We start from the raw sequence: 21,851 nt of genomic DNA, 5'->3' as shown, positions 1-21,851 counted from the left end.
CAACCCCCCCAGGTTCCCCATAGGTGACAGCAGGCCCTATAGAGGCAACTCCTCCCCAGGTCCCCCGTAGGTGACAGCAGGCCCTATAGAGATGACCCTCCCCGGGTCCCCCATAGGTGACAGCAGGCCCTATAGGGGCGACCCCTCCCCCTCCAGGTTCCCCATAGGTGACAGCAGGCCCTATAGAGGCGACCCCCCCCCAGGTCCCCCATAGGTGACAGCAGGCCCTATAGGGGCAACCCCCCCCCAGGTCCCCCATAGGTGACAGCAGGCCCTATAGGGGCAACCCCCCTCCCAGGTCCCCCATAGGTGACAGCAGGCCCTATAGAGGCGACCCCCCCCCTCCAGGTCCCCAATAGGTGACAGCAGGCCCTATAGGGGCCGGTCCAGCAGGGTGGCCCGCAGGCGACGGCAGCCCCTATGGAGCGGGGAGAGCGTGGCGGCTCCCGCAGGGAGGCCCCGGCCGAGACCGGTACCTGCTCTGGGCGAGCTCGGCCTCCCGCTCCTCCTGCAGCAGCTCCAGCTGCCGCTGCGCCGCCGCCGCTGCCGCCGCCATGGCCGCCGCGTCGCCCCGCCCCTTCCGCTCCCCCCGCTTCCGCTTCCGGGGCGCGGCCATGGCGGCGGCGCGGCGGGCGGCGGGTGAGCGCGGCGGTGGGGCGCGATGGGGGGGCCGCGGCCTGGGACCCCCCCCGGGGTGGCGCTTGTTTTTAATCCCCTTTTCCCCCCCATTTTCTCTCTTTCTCTCCCCCTTCTGCAGCGTCCTGGTTTCGGCTTGCTGTTCGGCACCGCAGCTCCCAGAGCCAGGCCCCGCCGCACGGGTAACGTCCAGCCCCCCCCCCCCCCGGTCCCTCTCTGCCCCGGGCTGACGCGGCTTCTGCCCGCCCCCCCCGTCGCTCCGCGCCGTCCCGGGGAGGTTTGGGCTCTGCCCGCCGCTCCCAAGGCCCCCGTAAGCCTGAAGTCCCGCCGGCTCGTTAAATTAAGCGCAGAGGCTGTTAATTAGGCGCTTGGTTAGTGAAGGGCCGCGGCCCGGGCTGAAGCTCCAGCGTTTCGGTCCTCCGGCTGGGAGGCTTCGGCCTGCGTCGGGGTCAGCGCTTCGAGGGCTGCCCGGTTGCCTCTTTCTTCCATCTCCACCGTCGGGGCCCGGCACGGAGGCACCTGGATCACGCTGCGGGCCGGGCTGCCGCTGGGTTTAACCCGAGGGGGTTTCTTACCTCGCCTTTGCCCATGCGACACAGCCCCCAGCATCGTCGCTCAGCCCAGCGGCACACCCACAAAGCCCTCGTGCTCTTGCTGGTGATTGCTTTGAGTTTCTGTTAAATCCAAGCTCTTTAAGGGGCATCGCTGGGTATTGCTGAGTAAACTGATCAAGCACATGTGCTGCTGTGTTGATTCTGTCTTCTTTCGCCAGTCTCCTGTTTTTCCTTGAAGGTCTCATGCAGTTTTCACAAGTTTTTTATTTATAGAAAGTGTGGATCTTAGCCCACAGGAAATCCTTACCTTCCCATCGTGGTAGCGACGGTAGTCACTGAGCAGTACCTTTCTCTTCCAATGTCAGAAACCAATACCTTTCTGGCTGTCTCCTCTAGAGCCAGCCTGAATCTCCCTTTGCTTGGCTAAATGTAAGGCTGTCCTTCCATCGCTGTTTCTTGCTTAAGAGGGAGCTACAGTCTGATGCATTTCAGTCGTGTCTCTTGCTGTGTTGAGGCATTTTGCACCTGTTGGGATATCTCTAAAGCCTGTAATATGTGCCCCCTTTCCCTGAAACGTATCGCTGTTCTGGTGAAAACGCTGCATGTTCAAAAGTACCGTCCTGGTTAGGGTGGTGCTTTTTTTTCTGCTGTGTTGCTTTGGAAGCAAATTGCTAGTTTTTGTAATCAGCTCTGAGACAGGGATGTAAACAGTTGCCTCTGCTCCTCCTCGTTGTTGCAGCTTGTCCTCGAGATCTTGGAAGAACTGCCTGTTACTGCAAAGCTCCATTTGCCTTTCTTCCACTCAACCTCACACTGGGAGCTTCACGTAGGGTTTCATTTTTGAATTAACACCCCGCGGCATGCTTGAGCGGAGTTAATTGTTGCTCAGCCCTGCTGTTTTAAGCAGGGTTCTTATGATTTAGTGCTGTCTGTGCCGCTGTCGAGAAAGCCAGCATACGCGTGCAAATACCTGCGATACCGATCATACAGGGCTCGAGGCAGTAAGGAATTTGTTCCTTGGAAGGAATTCACCGTGACAGCTAAGGAGAACGTGTTGCTGGATGCTGCTGCCTGAAATGCCCCTAGCCGTTTTTGGCCTTCTCTGTCCATAATGTGGCCCGTTGGCCTTCAAGCCCCTGGATTATTCACTGAACTGAAGGTGTGGCTGTGTTAGCCATGTACCATTTGCAGGTGGTAAGAGAGCAGCATCCGAGTGTAGAAAGTAGAGCAGGCTGCAAGTAAAAGCTCTCCAGCACAGAAGTTGTTATTTGGGTGCTGGGACAATTTGAGCTGCAAGCGTGTCAGTGCTGAATGATGCTAAAGCCACTCATCTGTGGTGCTTAGGGTCAGCCCAAAACAGTGCTGGCCTGGGCTGGTCCCCATGAGGGTCCTCAGGGACTGATGTGAAGCCTTGCAATGGAGAGGTTTTTGTGGTACAGTTGCAGAGCATATCGAAAAGAGACATTTTTACAGGGATTTTGTGTCACAGCTGGAAGATGATACCTTTGAGGAAGGTTTAGGATTGAATATGCACCTTCTGGATATGCTGGTGCATTAGTGGAGTCATTCGTTATGAGGAACTTTGTACTGGCCTGGCTGGTTGGGTATGAGATGGAGCTGGAGTTTGCACTCTTTTGTGGTCCACCAGAACTGAGATAGGCCCGGGTCAAACAAGTCCTGCTAGAGCCCTGCTGCAGGCCCTCTCCAGTGTGGTGTTGTCGTCTGGAGACAGACGTGGTAATGGCGCGGAAGAGATTTTCAGAATGAATATTTCTTGTATTAAATGCCGAATTGCACTGGGGGTGGCAGAAGCTGTTAAATTTGCCGTTCAGGGAATGCAGCTGTCAGTGACAAAGGATGAGCAGCTTCATACTCTGCTGTAAAGAACCCAGCTGTGGTCTCAAGACCCTCTCTAAACTCTCCATTTAACTGTGAAGATCTTTAAAAATAAAGGGGGGGAAAAAAGATGTGTGACTCATTCGTGTGCAGCCCTTGAGGCTGATATAAGAACGCTTATTAGTGCTTCTTCCCCGTCAAAGGCACATCTCCCAGATGCTTCCCCCTCTTTCCAAAGTCCAGGGCTTTGTACTTTGTGCTGAAGTCGATTGAGGAGCGTTCATGCATTCAGCCTCTCAGCTGTGGTGGAGGTAACTTGTAAATGTACCTGGAAAAACTTCTCAAGAGCCTCTCGTCTAAAAGTCAGTCTTTTTCTCAAAGCTTGCTGCAATTCATGGTCGACCTAAATGACGTTAAGCACCGGGAGCAGCAACTGTGTTTGTTTCGGTAGAGTGTTTGCAGGTTTAGCTCGGAAACGAGAACAAGCGTTTTCCACGTGTGCTCAAACAGCCTTTTGAAACAGGCTGCAGCTTTGTCTCTTCTGCAGTATTTCCTGCGCCACTGGAGTGCTTTTGCCAGGTTTTGGGAAGAAGGTCTGGGGACTTTGCCTGGAGCAAATCCTAGGGGAGGTATCATTGCTTTGCTTTGCCTGCCACCCTCTGTCCACCACACTTAAGACTGGCACCTCACCTTGCTCGTGAGCTGCTGCAAAGTCGAACGTGGTCTGTGGGAAATTGCTTTCTGACCTGACGGGGTTTTGGGTTGAATCTTGCATGCAGCCAAACCATTAAGTCTCCTGTACGACTTCTGCTCCCACGGTGGAAAAGCACTCAGGCTTTCTACTTTGTCTCCAACTTCTTCTACCTTCTCTACTCTCTGTGTTCTGTATCTCTTCGCGATATCTGTTTGTTACAAGTGCATTTTACTTTATCATTTACAGACTTGTTGCCAAAACATCTCTATCCTCACCACCATGGCCCGAAGTGAAACTGCCAGATCCAGTGGAAGAAGCAAAGTATCATGCAGGTGAGGTCTCAAGTCTCCAAGTGGAGACTAATAGTCCAGTATGGTCCTTGGTGGCCTGACAGAGCGTAAACCAGTGTCTTCAATGATTGGAGCTAGCGTTCGTTCTTTGCATTTTTGTCTCATTTCTGGCGTGTTTTAGTGTCACTGGGTTCCTGCTCTAGCTGCTGGTGTTGGAGATTCGGGTAGAATGTGATGTCTCCGTAGTTTGTGACAGCTTGCCAGACCGTAACGCTCCCAGGGAAATCTTAACCTGACGGGATACGTTGCGACCTAAGCGATTAAATGTGCCTCCTGGCTAGGAGGAAGCGATATTGGTTTTACGTGTAAACCAAAATGCTGCAGCCAGCTGAGGCAGTTGAACGATGGGCACAGCACAGAGCTGCAGAGGTGTGATGTGCGGCAACAAGCAGGTGGGAAATGTGACGCAGCGCTAGCGAGCATATTCTCGTCCCCACCCCGATCAGCAGGACAGTCGAACGCAACCTGAGAAGTTCGTGGACCGTACAGCTGCCAGCAAGTGCACGTAGCTGTTTAGCAACTGTTCCCATTGCTTGGCCTGATCAAAATATGTCAGTCTTCCATTTGTTATCACAGTTCCCCTTGGCAGATGGAGGTGTGAAAGTCGAACGCCGAGAGGACGTACGTGTCTAGTGGGGCCGTTGTCGTCCAGACCGTGCTAGGGATGGTAGCGGGGAAGCTGACGCAGGTACAGGATGTTTCTTAGAAGTAGGCCATAATGAGCCCCAGCGGGTGACTTTCTCTTACAGTTGCTGTGGGGGTAGCAATTAGCAATTTTGTCTGCTTCATGCAGGGAACTAGCTGCTATGTTTATTAACAGGCCGTCTTGCTGTCTCTTTGCACTAGCCTCTGGGACATCTTGGAAAAGCTTCCCTGCCTTAGAGACCCAGGAAGTGAAGGAGAGAAGTTCTCATGCAAGGAACCGTGAGAGGAGCAGAGCTAAGCTGTGTCTGCCTTTTTGCAGATAGTCTCCTGTCATGTAGCTGAAGTGTGTTAGTAACTGTGTGAGTGATGTGCTCTGTAGAGCGTCTCCTCTCTGGCTGGTTTTCATCCTGCTTTTTGTCCCCTCTGGGCTTTTGGGGTTGCTTAAGTGATGAATGAGTGTCCTGTCCCAGAGCATCTTTGACCCAGTGAACCATAAAGTGCTCATTTTGATTTGCTGAGCCCTCCAGTGGACAGGATCCTGCATTCCTCTGACCGATTGACACAGGAACTTTGGGCCGCTGTGATTTCCGTGTCTTGTAACCCTCTACTGTTTATGAGCTTGCATCATTATGTTCTGACTGTGCTTCTCCAAAACAAAGTCAGATGGTTTTATGGCTGTCTTAAACTCGCAACATGTAGAGCATTTTGAATTCTGCATTATATTGTCCTGCTGGCTGTAGAAACAGCCATAAATATTTTTCGATAGGTTCGCTCCACGGGGTGCTGAGATACAAGCCGTACCGACAGTCAGATGGTAATATCAGTTGTTGTGTCTTGTCACTAGAGATATTTGGAAGAATTGCTAACAATTTCAGATCCTAGGTACAGTGAAGAAAATATACTTTTCCTGTTACAGAAGGATCGGAAAGCCCTACAGGGGAACAATTGAAATTGGACAAGGAAAAAGCCCTTGTTAAAGCATGATTCTGCGTGCTTCTGGCTAAGAGAAAATCGTGGGCCAGATTTTCGTGCGTGGCTGTGTATAGGCCACTAAGCTTGAATTTCAGATCTGAGGTATCCACAAATCCCGCCAACTTTAGTGGGAGCTGTGAGCGTTTTGCACTCCGAGTGCCGATTGACATGCTGTTTTGAAATGTTTACCATCGGCTAGTGATACAAGTGGACCAGTGGTTTAGAGCCAGAAGAAGTTTCTTTTATTGTATCCTGTTGTGCAGTTGAGGGCATAACAAAGAGAAGGGGACCATGGTTTTTCTCTGGACTTCTTGTGGTGGACCACTCTGTGTTAGAGAAGAGCACCCAGTTATCTTTTCTTCCTTGACAGCAACTCTAACAATGCAGAAGCTCTGCTTTTCATTGTAGTGGGGACTGGAGCGACTGCTGTGTTGCAAAATAGTTTCCATTCTAACCTCTGGCTTTCAGTTGTTCTTAACCTTTGACAGTTTGCGTCTGTTGGGTTGAAAGTTGGAGACTTTTAGGGTGTTCCTGTAAGGGCTGGGTTTGATTTGACCGATTGCTAAATTCTTGTCTGTCCCAAATGGATATATTTTGTTTACATTCCAAGAAAAAAAATGATTCAGACGCTTTTGAGGACAGCGAAGAAAAATCTTCTTTTCCAGTTATAGAAAGGTTACTCTTTTTCTGAACAACTTGAGGGGGTGGAAAGCTGCAATTTGGCAGGGGAATGGCACTCATTAAGCCAAACCTTCAGATGTTCCTGTAAAGACTGGTTTTGGCCTGACTGCACAGAAAGCTGACCGCAGAGAACTGAGTTTTGTGCATGTGCAGCGCCTCGTCCCAGGGATTTGTACTGCCTCTGGCATCAGCTCTGTTTGTGTGCGCATATAGGAAGAGTCTGGACAGGAATAAAGGAAAGATCTCTCTTGACTGTGCTACAGGTACAAGTTCTCAGGCCAGGCTTTGTTAATATGCCAGGGCCCTTATTGCTGTGTACTTTGCAGAACTCTTCTTGATGTTCCTGGATACCTTAAAAGTATCCGGAGGCCTGTGTCTTCTGTTTATTGCTGGGAAATTAAGGAGAGCTCCCTTCCTGATGCACGAACAGGCACTCTCTTCTGGAACGCGTTATGTTTGCAATACAGGTCATTTCAGGATGCCTGAGAAATAGCTTGGGGAACACACTGTCTACATTAGGTGTGTGCTTAGGTAAGGCTTTGCCAGCAACTAATATCCAAATAGGTGAAAAGTTTACAGAAAAGGAGGCTCGCTCTGTGTGTAGGAAACAACATAGTCCTTGAGCTTTGCCCAAGGATTCCAGGCTGATACCAGTTTTTGTGGGAGAGCAGTGTGGCTGAATTAATCTTGAACAGCCTTTCACACCTTGCCGTGTTTTTTTTTTTCCCCACTGATTCCCTCCCTGCTCTTTGCCAACAGAGGTGGTACAAAAGGTGAACAAGATGATCGCAACCGGACAGTACGGGCGGCTCTTTGCTGTGGTCCACTTCGCCAGCAAGCAGTGGAAAGTAACCAGCGAAGACTTGATTATGATGGACAATGTGCTGGAGGCTGAATGTGGGGACCGAATCCGGATGGAAAAGGTAACGTGCCTTGGTTCCGCGGCCCCCGTGCTGTACGTGGGGCAAGAACAAGTTGTCTGCAAAGGTTTCTTGAGGCAAAACTGATCTGAAACGTCCTGAAGAGCTTCAGTTGGATCTGCCGTTCTTACTCCAGCTATTTGCTTGGCCTTAGTTTCGTTCAAATTTCAGTTACCCTATTAGCAATAATTTTATTGTGATTTCCACTGAACAGGGTTGGAATGAGTTACACCAGACTCTGTTAGGGGGCAGATACTTGTTTTACTGACTTTATCCAAAAGGAAAAAAACACAGTTGTTGTTTTTAGAGATGGCACCTGAGGATGGTGTTTACCTTGAGACTGCAACACCCAAAACACTCAGAGTACTCCCAGAGGGACCATCAAAGCTCAGCGCTTTGCAAGATCTTTATCAGACTGCGCCTCTCCCGTGGAGGGAGAGGGATGGTGCATTTAGGGGATAATTGTCAGAATGCAATTCAGTGTCTTTATCCTTGGCCTTGGTTAACTAGCATGAATTTACAGAGACTTGTTATTCCAAATCTTAAATGAGAGCCTCTGAAATGGGGCTCTGCTGGCTTAATCTTTGGTTGTTTTAAGCCAAGCAGAATGGCTAAGGAGAGACAGGCAGCTTTTTTATCCATCTGTTGCTTTAAAGTCCAGTTTTGAGGCAGCTTTTCGGCTCTCCCCTGCATCCTTGGATGCAACGGGAGTGATTCACATGGAGCAGTCAGCTAGGAGTGCAAAGACCTAGATGAGAGCGAAGAAGGTTTAAAAACTTGCCTAACCTGTGATTATAATCCTGTTGGGATTTCACTGGCAAGTATCTGTCTAAAGCAAAAGTCGGAACATTTAATGACCATATGTGTACTGCTTTTAACTGCTGACATACAATTAGTGTGGGAAGGAGGCAGGCTGTAAGAAATGCTGCCACTTCTGTTGATAACCTCTTTATTACCTTGCCTGGTCCTACACGCAGGCAGGTGGTTGAAATGCCGTGAACGAAAGAGCTAGTCCCTGCGGTGAATCCACCCCAGACATCCGTTTCTTTATTACCCATCTTGGGGCCTCGTGGAGAAGAATGAGCAAAGTGTTTCGCTAGAGGATATGTAGCAAATGCTATAAAAATCCCATGATTTTAGGAGCTGCCATTCATTCAGATCCCACGCAAGGCATATTTTTCTTCTCCCCTGTATTGCTTTTCATGTCTTTGCAACTTTTGGTGACCCAGAACAGAAACGTTCAGTGTGTTCTGATCAGTGTGAAAGATACTTCTAAAGTATGCTTTAGTAGGATAAATTCTCCTGGGGGAGTGTCTATTTAATGAGTCTGTTTCTTAGCTGTTAGCTGTGTTTCCCTCCCCATCCTTATCCAGTAACAATTTGACGTTTGAAATGTGTAAAGGCCTATTTTTCAAGCAGTTTGGCTCCTTTATGATCACTGTAGAATTTGGACAATATTGTTTGTGTTTCTGCACGATGAGCCAGTGATGTGTCTGATTGAGTTTCTTTCTTTCTGTAGGTTTTGCTGGTTGGTGCTGATGACTTCACGCTGATCGGAAGGCCGCTCCTGGGGTAAGATGTGTTGTACAAGAATTATCCTGAAGACAAATCTTACACTTAATTGTAGCTCCAGGGCTCCTACAGTCTCCCAGCTGCAGAGAAACCTTGTGAATTTATTAGCGCTAGCCCTTTTCCCAGCTCTGTTGCTTTTGAAAGAATCTCTAATAAATCATAAGCCTCTTCTAACTCTAACCATTGCCACAGTGTCAGGATAGAGCAGCAATGCCCCTTCCTAAGGTAACTGTAGGATATTCACCTCTGTTGGGATGGTTATTTTTCTTATTGCATAACCTTTGCACAAATTGGCAGTAAATCTTGCTCTTCAGCATCTTCGCTCCCTAACCCTAATTGCAGTGATAGTCATCTTAAGAAATCCTTGCCCATCCCTGAGTTTGGGGGAAGGTAGGAGTGGGGTTTTTTTTTTTTAAACCCATTTCCTTTTGCCCTCGTCCTAACCCCACAGGCTTTAATCCTTACTTCGAGTTTGTAAGTCTCCCTTTTTTGCAGTCGTGTGACTCCAATGATCACAGAGTTGGGGAGCAGGAGTTTACCCTATTGGCACCAGCTCAGTTCTAATGCCATAGAACTTGCTGTAGTAACTAGTAATATGCCTGGTTCTTCAGCCTTTCCTTTACCAAAAGAAGTGGTATGGAGACAGGTATTACTGTTTCAGTTTGTAGCACTAGCCAAAACGAAGTCATGAGCTGTGGTTTTACCTAGAGCAATAGGTTTTAGTGGAAAAACACAAGTCAAGGTCAGGTGGGTTGTGAGAGAGCTGAGTGTCTGGAAGCCCTTGCTATGGCCTGGTTGCAGGCTAAACTTCACATTTAGCAGTGTTAGCTTGAACTTAGGTGGAGGATGGTAAGATAAAGAGGAGTTTGTACATCTTGGAAGTATTTTCTGGTGATTTATAGATTTGTGGTAGAAATACCAGTGTGGTTTCAGCTTGGTTTTTTCTTCTGGCTGTTTTTTTTTGTTCCTGGCAGGTTGTCTGGATTTAAGAGTTATTCATAAAATGTTGGTATAGTTCATAATAAGGCTTCAGCTGCACTGCTGCTAACAGCCTTGGGATCTGTGTGTTGCACAGGATTTTGGGGTCTGCCAGCTTTCCTAACAGTACTGTCAATAGAACTGGAATAGCAGATCTTCAGGAGCCTGTGTGTTATTGCCAGATTTTCCATTTGTGGAAGAGGTTAGGAAGGAGAAAATCATTATTAGGCCTTAGAAACATCATCTTGCAATAGCTTGAGTAAAAGCCCTGGTTCTGCAGACAGAGATGTGTCATTTCAGGCAGTTTAGGAGCACTATCCTCGGCCAGGCACTGTTAGCTAGGGGCTCTGAAATGGTTCTTTGCAGCTCTGCGTGCTGGACTTGGCACGTGCCCAATGACCCGGGAGCTCTGGGACAAGAAGAAAAACTGCTCGATCCCTGCAAGCGCTCCGAGTGCGTGAAAAGCCTTGTCAGTTGTTTGAGGCAGACCGAGCTGCACCTCTGCCAGCGTTAGCTTGACCTGCAGTAACTTTGGCAGAGGAGGATCGGGAGGAGGAGGCGGCTGACTGGGGGGAAGAAAAGGTGGTAGGGAGGTACCCACCTCCCTCTGAGAGCTATAGGGAAACCTCCCACGTGCCCAACTCCCTCAGCTCTGCTGTGCAAGCTGAGGAAAGGAGAGCAGAACCCCGTGTTTTGGAGGCAACGTGAGCTGTAATTCTTTCGCATAGTTCCCAGTTGTGCCTAAACCACAAACGTTTTGGAGGAGAGATAGGAGCTTGGATGCAAACAAAGGCTTTTCTGCTTTTTCTGTTGTTTCAAAAATAAACACATCGGTGAGTGCCTGCACCAGTGTCTGTGTAGGACAGTTCGTTACAGCTGAAGCCCCCCCCTCCCCATTCAAACTTGGAGGCAGGTAGGAACTTGTCCTGTTTTGGACAGATGATCATGTTTTAATTTTCTCTAGCAGTCAGATACCTCCCAAGATGACACTCCTTTAAAGCTATAAAAAACAGCAATGCAACAAAACATATCTGCGTGGCAAAGGCAATTCTGGGAACTTCTGGCTGACCTCTGCTCTGGGATTTGCTGGGTTTTGTCTTTGTTCAAGCAACTTGCTGTCTGGTGGTCAGCTGGCGCGAGGGTAGCAAGTGGCATGCAGTTACACTGTGCTTAGCTGTATAATGCAGACATTGCTGTGCACTTTTAAAGCTGTCCTTAGAAGCAAGCATTGGCTCGGGCAGGTTTGCATTTCACGCCCTCAAGTATTCTAGACCTGAGTGAAGGGAATGGTTCCTCTCTGAGACAAAATAGTTTTGTTTATTTACAAAGGTACAAAGCATAGCTGCTGGGAAGTTTTTCCTTTAAAGGGCCCAGAGGCGTGCCCCAAGCCTTTCTCCTGGCTACCTGCCTGTTCTTGCAGTGGCTTCAGATTTGGAAAGTGCGCAACAATGTGTTGTAGACCTGTTCTCCTCCCAGAAAGACAGGCTGAGATGCAGGTGCCTTCTGCAGGGAGAGGGAGAGCTTGTCAGTGACAGCAAAGTTGTTCCCTCCAAGAGTTTTGATCCTTTGGGCATGAAGGATTGCTTTCATTGTTTAACAACAGCTTTCATCGCTTTTTAGAGCTGAGATTTCAGTATGAATTCTTCTTACCTCCTTCAAAAATCTAATAGAGGTGCTTTTTCATGAAACTTTTTGCCACTGGAAACAGCAGGCCTGACTGTCCATCTCGGTCGATAACATAATGCAGACGTCTGGGAAATGTTTCGCGGGCATTTCAGTCATATCTGAAAGTTTGATAAAGATTCTGTCTTGGATCCTGTTTTACTGAGCGCTTTTCTGTTCCTGTGTGCTTGAACATAATGTTGGTTTCTGCCCTGCTTCAGCCTTGCACTGGGGCCTCCAGCCCTGAACGTGGACTTGCAGGATGAAGCCGCTACCTTGATAATCAGCTATGTCTAAAAAACACCCTTCAGAAGATTTGCTTCAGCATCGCTGAACAACATGGGGGGAGTCACTTATGAACAAATCTGTATCAGTGCTTCTCTCGTTGGCTGAACACTACCCAAGGGCTATGAAGGCTAGCATGGCCCAGCAGTGAGGGCTGTAGCAGCACAGGCAAATCCTCCTTGCTACAAACGCTGGCTCCCCTAAAAGCAGCACAGAGATTTCAGTGACCTGGTCACTTTTTCAGGCCTGGCTGGTTTCCAGCTTTCCCGTGTGATCCTCATTAACAAGTTTCTTGCATGCTTTTACAATCCAAGCCTGAGAGAAGTCAGTGGGAGTTTAGCCTTCCCTTTGCCTCCAGCGGACAGGAATTAGACACAGAAAGCCTCTAGCTCCCTAATTATGGCGGAAAACACAGCCAACCCCTGGAGTGCAGTTCATTTTCTGATTTCTTTCCGAGCTTTGCCATGCCATGTATTTCAGTAGTGCTCTTGGTCCTGTCCTTGGGCCGAATCTGGACAGCATCCTTTAGCTGGGATGTCAGGTCACCCACTGGTCTCTAACATCTAGATTATGTTATGGCTATTTTCTTTTGGACTAGTCACTAAATGCAGATATATCAGTTCTCTTTGGCTGTCCTTCCCTCCTCCCTTAAGGATTCAATCTCTGATTATTATTACACCCCGGAGGGTGAGTGTTAATAGAGGTGGTAAATGTCTCAAAGCCTTTGGCCTCTTAGTGACCGCGGCGAAGAGTTAGGCTAGTTGGGCTTTTCCCTCACCCCCTTTTTAAGTGCAGACAGAGTCATTTGTCAGGAAAATGTTCTTTAAATGTTTTTTAGCGGAGAAGTGAGCATGCTAATGAGCTGTTAGTGATATTCTGCAGTGATACAACATGAAAGAGTGTCTCCTCCTCCACTGTGGCTGTTGATTAAAACCACACTTTCCAGAGCTTTAGTCTTGTTTTTGTCTGGAGGCGATGAGTTTCTGCAAGAGGAGCTGTTGTGCAGCCAGGTAGCTTGTCCTTCAGTGCAGGCTTCAAATCACCTTGTTTTCCGGCTCTGCTGTTTTTCAGATGGCAGGTAGAAATGGCAGAGCTCTTTTTTCTAACTTCGGTAGGACGACTTCTCCCTGTGCGCCGTAGAGTACCTGCGTGGGCATGAGGCGTGTTTGCCCGTGTCGGTAAGGGAATGGGGAGGGCAGAGTTGTGATTTTAGCCATGTGTGATGGAAACACTGGCAGTATTCTTTTTTCCAACCCCATCCTTGTGGAAAGAGACAGGGAGAGGGAATTTGTACTTGCTGAGAGCTTCCATGTGTAGAAATAGGGTCCAGAAGCAATTGAGTGAGTAGTCTCGCTCTCGTCCCTGAGCTCCCCCGGCTACTGGGAGGTCCTTTTGAACAGAGCAGTACATGAAATCCTCAGCGAGGCCCCATCTTCTCTTCCAATTTGGAGTAAACAACCAGGGCAGACCAAGAGTGGGAGGCAGAAGAGAGGTGTGTGGGAGGAGAAGTGACTTTCTCCAGCAGCCGATTAGCCGTGCTTCCTGCTAAAAACAGTGGGCCAGAGCTGCTCTCTTTACACAGCCTCTGCTGGGGCTATTTAGGTGAGTAAGGCGAGGTCTTGTTCCAGCTGGCCGTGATGCTTTATAGAAGGAGGAAGGACTTCTGTGTTGACCAGCAGAGCACAGGAAAAAGGCTCACGGTTGGGTTTAACTTTACCACAAGCACAGCAGAAAGTACAGAACCGTGTAAACTTGCCAGGGGAATTTATCTCACTGTAATCCTGCAAGTTCCTGCAGGCTCCCACGACTACTGCGTCCTTGACTGTTTCTGATCTTATCCCTGGTGCGGTGCAGTACTGCCCTGCAGACTACTACATTGGCCAATCCACGAAGCACCTTGAGGCTTTTGTTTTTGTGCTCAGAAGCTGACAACCAGGCAGATTTCCCTCTTCTCCCCAGCGACTTAGTAGTTCCTGCAGACCTGGGCTTTGTAAGGCAGGACACGTTACTTGTGTGTGGTTCTTCCCCAGAAACCTGCCTGTTGATGGGAGAACATAAAGAATTACAAGGTGGTACTTCTTATTTCTTTTTAAGGAAAGATCTCGTCCACGTGGAGGCTACCGTGATTGAAAAGACGGAGTCGTGGCCAAAAATTAACATGCGCTTTCAGAAGAGACGCAATTATCAAAGGAAAAGAAGTAAGCTGAAAAGAATACGGAGCTTCCCTCCCCTCCTGCTCCTTTGCTGGGTCTGGGAGATGCACACATCGCGGCACAAGGGCAGTACCTGGGGAGGGACATTCATTTGCTGTGCCCCCAGCACCCCATATGGTACAACACCTTTCCCAGCCCACTGCCCCAGGCGTGACCCAAGGTATTCGGAGCACAGTGACTTTATTCCCTGCGTCCAGCACCCTTGGTTGGATATCTTTGCAAAAAACTTTTTGGGGGAGGAAAAAAAGGAAAAAAAATTTACAGGACAGAGAAGCAGTGTTGTTCTTCCAAAGCCTCAAATACTAGATATGTAGTCACAGATCTCAACAAGCCTTAACAGTAGACTTTTTGATTAGCAAATCACTGCTGCCTCTCAGATATGACCGAGGGGGAGGAAGATCATGACAGATTTTTGTGGGACGGACGTTAAAACCTTGACCCATCTGCCACACTCCCATGGGAGCTCTGCCTAGACCTCTCTCTCGTGCCGTACCAATGGTATGTGGCTGTCCTGCCAACGTGGCAGCATCTGTCAGCACTCCCCCTCCTAGAAACTGTCACGCCTTGGCATGCCTCAGACTAACGCGGCTTTGCCAGCGGGAGCCTCTCGAAAGGTACACAACGGTTCTGTGCTGTGATCTGATTTTTTTTTTTTCTTTTTTTCCTCTCTCTCCATTCTTTTTCAGTCATCGTGAACCCACAGACCGTCCTCCGGATAAACACCATAGACATTTTCCCCAGCTTGTCGTGACTGATTGGGTGTTGTGTGGCTCAGGGTTTATTATTGCTTGAGGCAATTATGGAAATAAAACCACCTTGTCATTGGAAAGTTCTGGGCTTCTTGTTACTGTCTGAAATGGAAATCTATAGGAACTTTATTTAAAAAAGCAAAATGAAATATTTTTGTTAAAGCTATTATTTCAGCCTTGATGGTGTTTATTAGGAACCTTAGACAAGCCAGGACCCACTGCTAGCTGACAAGCTGCTTCATGCCGACAGCCACACACCTCTCTGGGTGCTTCCAGCTGCTATAGGAAATCGAGTTTTCATCTGTGTCTTAGAAACGTCCTGCTGCTGGGCTTAGTTATTCCTGTCCTCGCAGACTTCCCTGTGCTGGGCCTGAGAGCAGAGAGGCAGGCGTGACTCTGGGTGAGCTGATTTGCCCTCTGGCAGCACTCATTGCTCTCCATGGACTGAACTGACATAGCTATAGATAGGTGAGGTGTTTTCATAAAGTGCTAAGTGTGGTGGTGGTGGTGTTGGGTTTTTCTCGCCTTCCTCTCATGACAAAATTCCTGCAGTTCTGCCTAAAGTTAATATGATGCTGGTGTTGTGCGGCTTCAGGGACTGACCTGTGGTACAGCATGGCCCACAGCAGACATGGAGCTGAACAGAGCAGTGAAAATTACTGACTGCAAGGTCCCAAGTCTACTACATGCTAGGCAGTGAAAATCCTTAAAGACTAGCAAGCGGAGATGCAGCTGAAAAATTATCCTCTCAAAGGTGGGCCAGTCTGTTGCCCAGTAATAAATTGCCTGTGTTAATGTATAATGCAGAGATCAGTGGCTCGGGGTGATTTTCCTAGTTATTCCACAGACTTGGTGCCTCATTTACTGAGTGATTTCATTTCCAGGTCTCTCTTTTTTTTTCTCCCTCCACTTTGTCTTTGAGTTGAGCAATGTCACTTATTGAACAACGTGTATCGGGGTGTTACCCTCTGTTTTTTACGACTGAGTATAAACCTTCAGGAGATCACTTTGAATGCTATAAACAGGCTAAGGAACAACTAGATTTTAAAAGTTACTGGGTAACAAGATGAAGCCATCCTCAACTTACAGCATGAGGAAGACTTTTTTTTTTTTTTTTTTTTTTTTTTTTTTTTTTTTTTGATGGCAACTCCTGGCATTTCCTCTGCTGCCATGGCCTCATCTCTGCCAGGACAGATGTTTGTGAAGCTGGGCCGTGACCCAGGTCGGGTTGGACCTGCTCCTCAGGTCATTTGGGGATGCAGCCCCTCGAAACCTTGTGACGGCACAGCTGAGCGGGTGGTGACAGGACTCCACACCAGACCTCCGCGCTGAACCGAGACCTCTGACCGCAGCATCTCAGGTGAGACCCAAGACGGAGGGCACGGCTGTTCAGCATTAGTGTGCTCTGGCTGGCTTTGGTAGTTACATCCTGCATCCTTTTTGAGCCCTCACAAAGGGAACAGGAGGGAATTTTCTCCAAGATCCTCTCCTGCTGGTGTCGCCACCTCTTTCCCTGATCCCAAAGCTGGCTCCAGCTCTGAGCTGGGGCCACAGATCCCAGCAGAAACGATAGCTGGGACACGTAGTGCCAAGCGGCTGGCATAAAGAGTAACGCTGGCGCAGACCCGCGTGGCAACTGCCTTCCCGTTACAGTCTGTTCGCAGCCTGCAGCGGAAGCGGCGGTGCCAGCTGAAGCAATTTTACTGGAAATCTCACAATCCTTGGGTGTTTCTTAAAGGCTGTGACCGCTGGGGCTAAGAAAGCGAATGTGTCTTGGCTTTTGCGGCGGCGGGGGGAGTTAGGAAGGGGAATTTTCCAGCCTTGCTGGTTGCAGAGAAACACTGCAGAACAACAAAAGGGACTTCAAGGCTCAGAAGCTGGAAGAAAGAGCCCAGTGTTTCTTCCAAAGGAAAATCAACTGTCTCGACTTGATCTCTAAAACTGGTCCCAATAGCTCTTTGCCCCCAAAGCCCTTGGGAAACATAATTCATATCCAAATGGGATACTACATGAAAGTAGGGTGGCTTCACAGCATTTTTTTTCCTTTGGAGAAATGCAGAAAGGGAAAATACAACCATTATCAGGATGTCTTGTTTTCTGTTTTGAAATTTTTCTAATGTCCAACCAGAGCAAAATACTCTGGTTTTATGGACATGGTGCATTCAGACAGAGGCAAAATGGGTTTATTTTTGACGAAAAAAGCCATTTGCCATTCCAAAACGGGAGCAGAAATCACCAGTTCTCCGGCGTGGAGTTGCAGATCTCCCTTTGGCTTTACACGTTGAGGGGTGGGAGTCCCTTTTCGGTCTTTTTGCCTGCTAGATGCGCTGAGCCTGGGTTTTGCTGCCCTGAGTAGTTTCAGCAAAAGCAGGAATTCCTCAGCAGAAGCAGCTTTTGATTAAAGCACTGATTCACGGTGGAAATTTATGTTAGGCCAGCACGTCATGTTGGGCAGTACGTCAGAGCAGGGTGGATTTGGGAGCAGCGCTCGGCCCGGCGTCTCCGAAGCGCGGGCGGCCGCAGGGATTAGACGAGAACCAGAACCCTCCTTATCTGCTCTCGGTGCCGCTCAGCTCTGCGCGAGGACGCCGGCTCGTTCCCTGGCAGAAGGACGACGGGCTTTGCAATGCTGCTGCTTTTGCACAAGAAGGAAAAAGTGGCTTTCTCTTGCCGCACGCGAGAGCAATGAAGCGCTGCCCTGGTTGATCAGCCCCAGCCAGGACTTCGATCACCGCCCTTTTAAGAGCAATGGACTGTTGCGCCTTAATTTGTGGCTTCCCCCGCCCCGGATACGGGTGCTTTCAAGAGTTTGATGTGGAACAAGATGTGAAAAATCACAAAGGCTGATGCTGTTCTTTTCAGCTTGCAAACGGGATGCGAAGGTCACGGGTGCCTGGATGCAAAGCCCGTAGCTTCGAGGCACTTGTATTTGGGTTTAGTGGCCTGGCATCCTACGGGCTGGCTTTCCGCAGCATCTCTCCCCGGCACTGTCTGCATGAGTGTTAAATTACCTGCGTGATGGGGTTTCTCTTCCTTCCCTTAGCAAGTCATTCCATGGTCTAAAATACGCTTCGCGGCCAAAGCCATCTCTCACCGCGGGAAGGCTTCCCGTTGCGAGCATCCGCCGTTTGCGCGGCCCGATGAAGCGCGAGGTACGTGCAAAGTGCTGGTGGCCACTCGTTCCTGCGGCCAGCCTCTGCGCGAAGCCAGAAGCGCGCGAAAACGCCTCTTCGCGGACCCGAGGGCCTGCAAAAGGACTCGGCGACCGAGTTGTGACGTTTGGCCCTGCTTAACGTTTGGGTTCGCTGCCCCGTCGCAAGCTGCGGGCGTCGATGCTGCTGCGGTGACGAAGCAGCTTGAGAAGCTCCTAGGACATGTCGTTCGGGCCTCCGGGGTGGAAGGGAAATGCTATTAATATGCCTTTTTTTTTTTTTCCTTGTTCCTGCCTGCTTTGCAAAGGCGTCTTTGAACTCGTACGCGGAGCCAGATTTATTTTCTCAGCATGATCCGGACACATTTTGGCTTCACATCGAAATACGCCTTAGCGGTTAGAATTCAGCAGCAGGCAGAACGCAGCACCGGGAAATTGTGCTGGTTTGATTTCTCTTCGCACCAGAGGGTTTTTTTTTTCTTTTTCCTTTTTTCTTTTTTTTTTTTTTTTCTTTTTGTGACCGGAAAAATAAGCCCCTTTACTGAGGAGAGAAAAGAAATGCTTCACCGCTGGGTCTGGGCCATTGCAAAGCCTTTACAGAGAAGTCCAACAGCGACCGGCAAGCCTGGGCGTGAGCAGGCGTCGGGGATGGGTGTCTTTCATCTCCTTTATCTCTTCCTATCCATAAAACATGGGGAGATGCAAGTGGGATCGATCCCCGAGCTGCTAACGCCGTACTTGTTCCTCTGAAGCAAAGACAGCTTTTGATTTCCGTAGAAGCAGAGAATGAGCCTGCAAAGCGGCTGGGAAAGGAGCCGGCCCATCGCTCCCTGAAGCCAGAGAGCGCTTTTTAGTTGCGTGCCGTCTTTGCTGTAGCAACCAAAAATGTTTATTGATGGGATGGCGTGGCTTCAGTTCTGTTCTTGGAGAGCGTTTTCTGAAGGCCCTGTCCTACGTTAACTGTCAAGATGCATGCTAGCTTGCTGCACGGTCTATCATCTCAGTAAGAATAATACCTGTACAGTCGTTAAGGGGAGATAAGTGTAATGCTTATCTGAGCTGGAAATACAGGGTTTGGGCCCTTCTAGTGGGGGCTCGGGAGACTCAGCTAAAAGTTGGTCTTAGCTTTGAAACACCTTAGTCATTTTTGAAAACAGGGTATCGGCTCCAAAGGCAGCTTAGAGTTATTTCTTTCTGCCTAGATCTTTTAGCTCCTGCGCCTTCAACTCATTTAATGGAGAGAAAAAAGGGACCAGCTTTTCTTCACCTTCCTCTTTTAAAATAAAAACAAGCACACTGATTGTTTTTCTTTCAGAGGCAGCAAAGTTCAGATTTGTTTGGATCTCAAAATAGCCAATGATCCAGCAGGAATTTAGGTTGGACCGCATGATGGGAATCCCATGAGCCGAGGCTGCAGCCCGAGGTGAGTTTGTTCTCTGTCTGCTTTCGGACAACTTCTTCTTTCTGCCGGATTTGTGTGCGCAGGGACGTGATTCATGGGTGAAATTGGCCTCTTTCCCAATGCAAACTCGGCGTCTTTAGAAAAAAAACTGCAAGCATGGAATAGCCTGACCACAAATATTTCAGCTGAAGACAAGATCTACCCCACCCACTTTCATCTGGCTCTGCTGCAGGTGCTTTGTTGTCTTGGAAGAAGTGATTTATTCAGTGATTGCACATCGTAAAGCCTTATTTCCATTGCAGTCCAGCGAAAGGTCCCACGCGAAGGTGGCATTGCAGCTGAACGCACATGTAGGAAGAGGCAGCTTCTTCCCACCACGCAAAGGAGATCTAGTGCCACGGCCCGAGCCAGCCTTTTCCTGGAGAAGTCAGGTATACGTTTTCCCTGGAGACAGGTTTATTCCTTGGTGGCTCACGTGAGTGTTGCCCGCGTTGTCCTCTCAAGCAGCTGGTGTTGGATCAGAGGGTCACAGTGGTCCAGCCCAGCCTGGTTGCTGGACGTGGCTTTGAACGGTGTGGAGCTATTCCCTCTCTGAGGTGCTTTCTGCTTCACCTCTGTAGCACGTGGTTATATCTAGCGATTCTCAAGGCCGGACTTTGCCACGCTGGAGCTGAGCGTAGCAGTGCAAATCGTAGTGCTCTTAGGTTCATTGACTTCGTTCCAGGAGAGCAAAAAACAAATTTACGCAAGTTCTAGTCCAGGGCTTTCTGGAGGTAAGTGAAACAACATAGCGATGCGGAGGGAGGGAGGGAGGGAAGCAGGATGCAAGCCATCCAGAGACGTTTGTCCTTCAAAGCTCTGTCATGAGCTAGCAACAGATACCAGCTCTTCCCATAAGATCACTCTGCACCTGGCTGGGCTTAAACACCTACCGCAACCAGAGCACGTTTTAGGTGGACTCTGCTGAAAGCTGGTATTCAATCCCAAAGGCGTTGCACTAAAAAAGCATAGGAGATGAGCTTAACAGAAAAGTCACCTCTCCCCCACCTTCTCTGTGGGCCCCACCGCGAGAGCGGCACCCCATGTGTCTGAGTAGCATTTCTGCCTCGCAGAGCTGGTTTGGTGAGAGCTGTTGTCGGATGCACTGGCGAGCATCTTGATATGCCTTTGCGTTTGCCAGCGAGAGCCTTGAGTGGTTCAGGAGAGGTCACTGAGGGCCTGACGGACAAAAGCTTGGTTCCCTGAGGATGTCTCTTGAGCTTGGTGGACTAAGGTGTAAGGTAGCCCCAGAGCTGGATGTTTTTCCCCATGCTGAGAACATTTACCGTGATTCTTCTGCCTGGTTTCTCCTGTGTCTGAGAGGGCTGAGCTCATCCTGCAGCCTTCCCCGTTGAGTCTCCTCTACCTTCAGTCTATTCCCATGAAACCTCCTAGGGATCGGTAAGGTCTCTGAAATGCTTAGCTCTGTCACAGCTGATCAAAACGAACCAAAGCGGGGAGCTGGATGGGCAAAGGAGGACATGCTCACTTACTGAGCAGCTCCTAAATCTTTGCTGCATTACAAGCTGGTCTAAAAAGCCTGTTGGGAGTCCCAAAATCCAAGCTTAGGTTTTATCACGTGCTTGACACAGTAGCAGAGCCACGTAGATTTTCCTTAAGTTGATCTCTTGTCTTAGCCTTGATACTTGAGTAAGAAGATGCAGAAATAGACACAGCATCGTTTTTCTCCATGCCACTGCTGAATCTACATCAAGCCTTTTGGGGGAACAGCTCAACAAGTAAGAGGGATTTGGGCTTGGATGAGTTTTGTTTTGGAGGTTCTGAATATGTGCAACTAAGAACAACTCTGTGACTTTTTTTTTCAGAGGCAGGTAGCTCCCGTGTCCCAGCTGAACTCTGCTGGATTGCTCTCCCTGATACTCTCCTGCCTTTTCAGCTGACCGCCGTACTATTTCTTCACTTTGATCCTACCCACAGCGTGGAGGTGCATCCGGAGCTACGAATCTGCCACTGCTCAGAGGACTGAGGTCACGGCAAACCCAGAGCTGAGTCTAAACGTGTTGCTGCAACGTGGCGCAGCTGATGCAAACTCCCTGCTTCCTGGTCGCGGACAAGCTCTGGAAGGGGTGACTGTTCTTGCAGGCTTTATGCTGGATTTTAGGTACCAGCAATCCTCCTATAGCTGGTACAGGCAGCGTCCAGCTTTGCCAAAGAAGCAGCAGCTTCTCAGCAGAATGGAGAACCAGCTTCACAGGCACTTCTGAGGGAAAAGCCCTATTAAAAAGGGAAGTGTAGCTGTTAAATAATTTTTCTGATGTTTTATCCACTGAGGAAGGGTCTGTAGAAAGACTAGCACCTCTGGCCTGGGGAACTTGCTGGGCGCCAGCCTGGTACGAAACGATTACTTAATCTTGGTTTAACTGTAGCGTTGATGGAGGAATAAGTGTCTAGTCTCACCCCACCCAGCTCTTAGGGCCACTCACCTGAGGCAGCACAGCTAAGACTGGACTTATCCTCGTCTCCTGCTAGAAGTAGAGGCGAATTTGAAGCA

General features: G+C 49.1%; 2 protein-coding genes across 3 annotated transcripts in view; one reads left to right on the top strand and one right to left on the bottom strand.

The window, feature by feature from the left end:
- Positions 1-596, bottom strand: part of IGHMBP2 (immunoglobulin mu DNA binding protein 2) — a 42,506-nt gene extending 41,910 nt beyond the window's left edge. The window contains exon 1 of one of the 2 annotated variants that reach the window (XM_064513247.1): positions 477-596. In XM_064513247.1, coding sequence (XP_064369317.1) covers positions 477-556 — 80 coding nt within the window. In that variant the 5' untranslated portion in view covers positions 557-596. The remainder of the gene's footprint in view (positions 1-476) is intronic. The other variant, XM_026114199.2, reaches the window with a different exon arrangement.
- On the top strand, positions 588-14,827 carry MRPL21 (mitochondrial ribosomal protein L21). Its single transcript, XM_064513250.1, has 7 exons — positions 588-639; positions 758-818; positions 3,967-4,052; positions 7,128-7,291; positions 8,808-8,860; positions 13,880-13,983; positions 14,685-14,827. The coding sequence occupies exons 1-7, from the start codon at positions 615-617 to the stop codon at positions 14,747-14,749; spliced, it is 558 nt and encodes a 185-aa protein (XP_064369320.1). The 5' UTR covers positions 588-614; the 3' UTR covers positions 14,750-14,827.
- The last annotated feature ends 7,024 nt before the right edge of the window (positions 14,828-21,851 follow it).

Source organism: Dromaius novaehollandiae, chromosome 5 (assembly GCF_036370855.1).
Source record: "Dromaius novaehollandiae isolate bDroNov1 chromosome 5, bDroNov1.hap1, whole genome shotgun sequence".
NCBI classification, from domain to species: domain Eukaryota; kingdom Metazoa; phylum Chordata; class Aves; order Casuariiformes; family Dromaiidae; genus Dromaius; species Dromaius novaehollandiae.
This window is presented reverse-complemented; position numbering and strand designations above follow the sequence as displayed.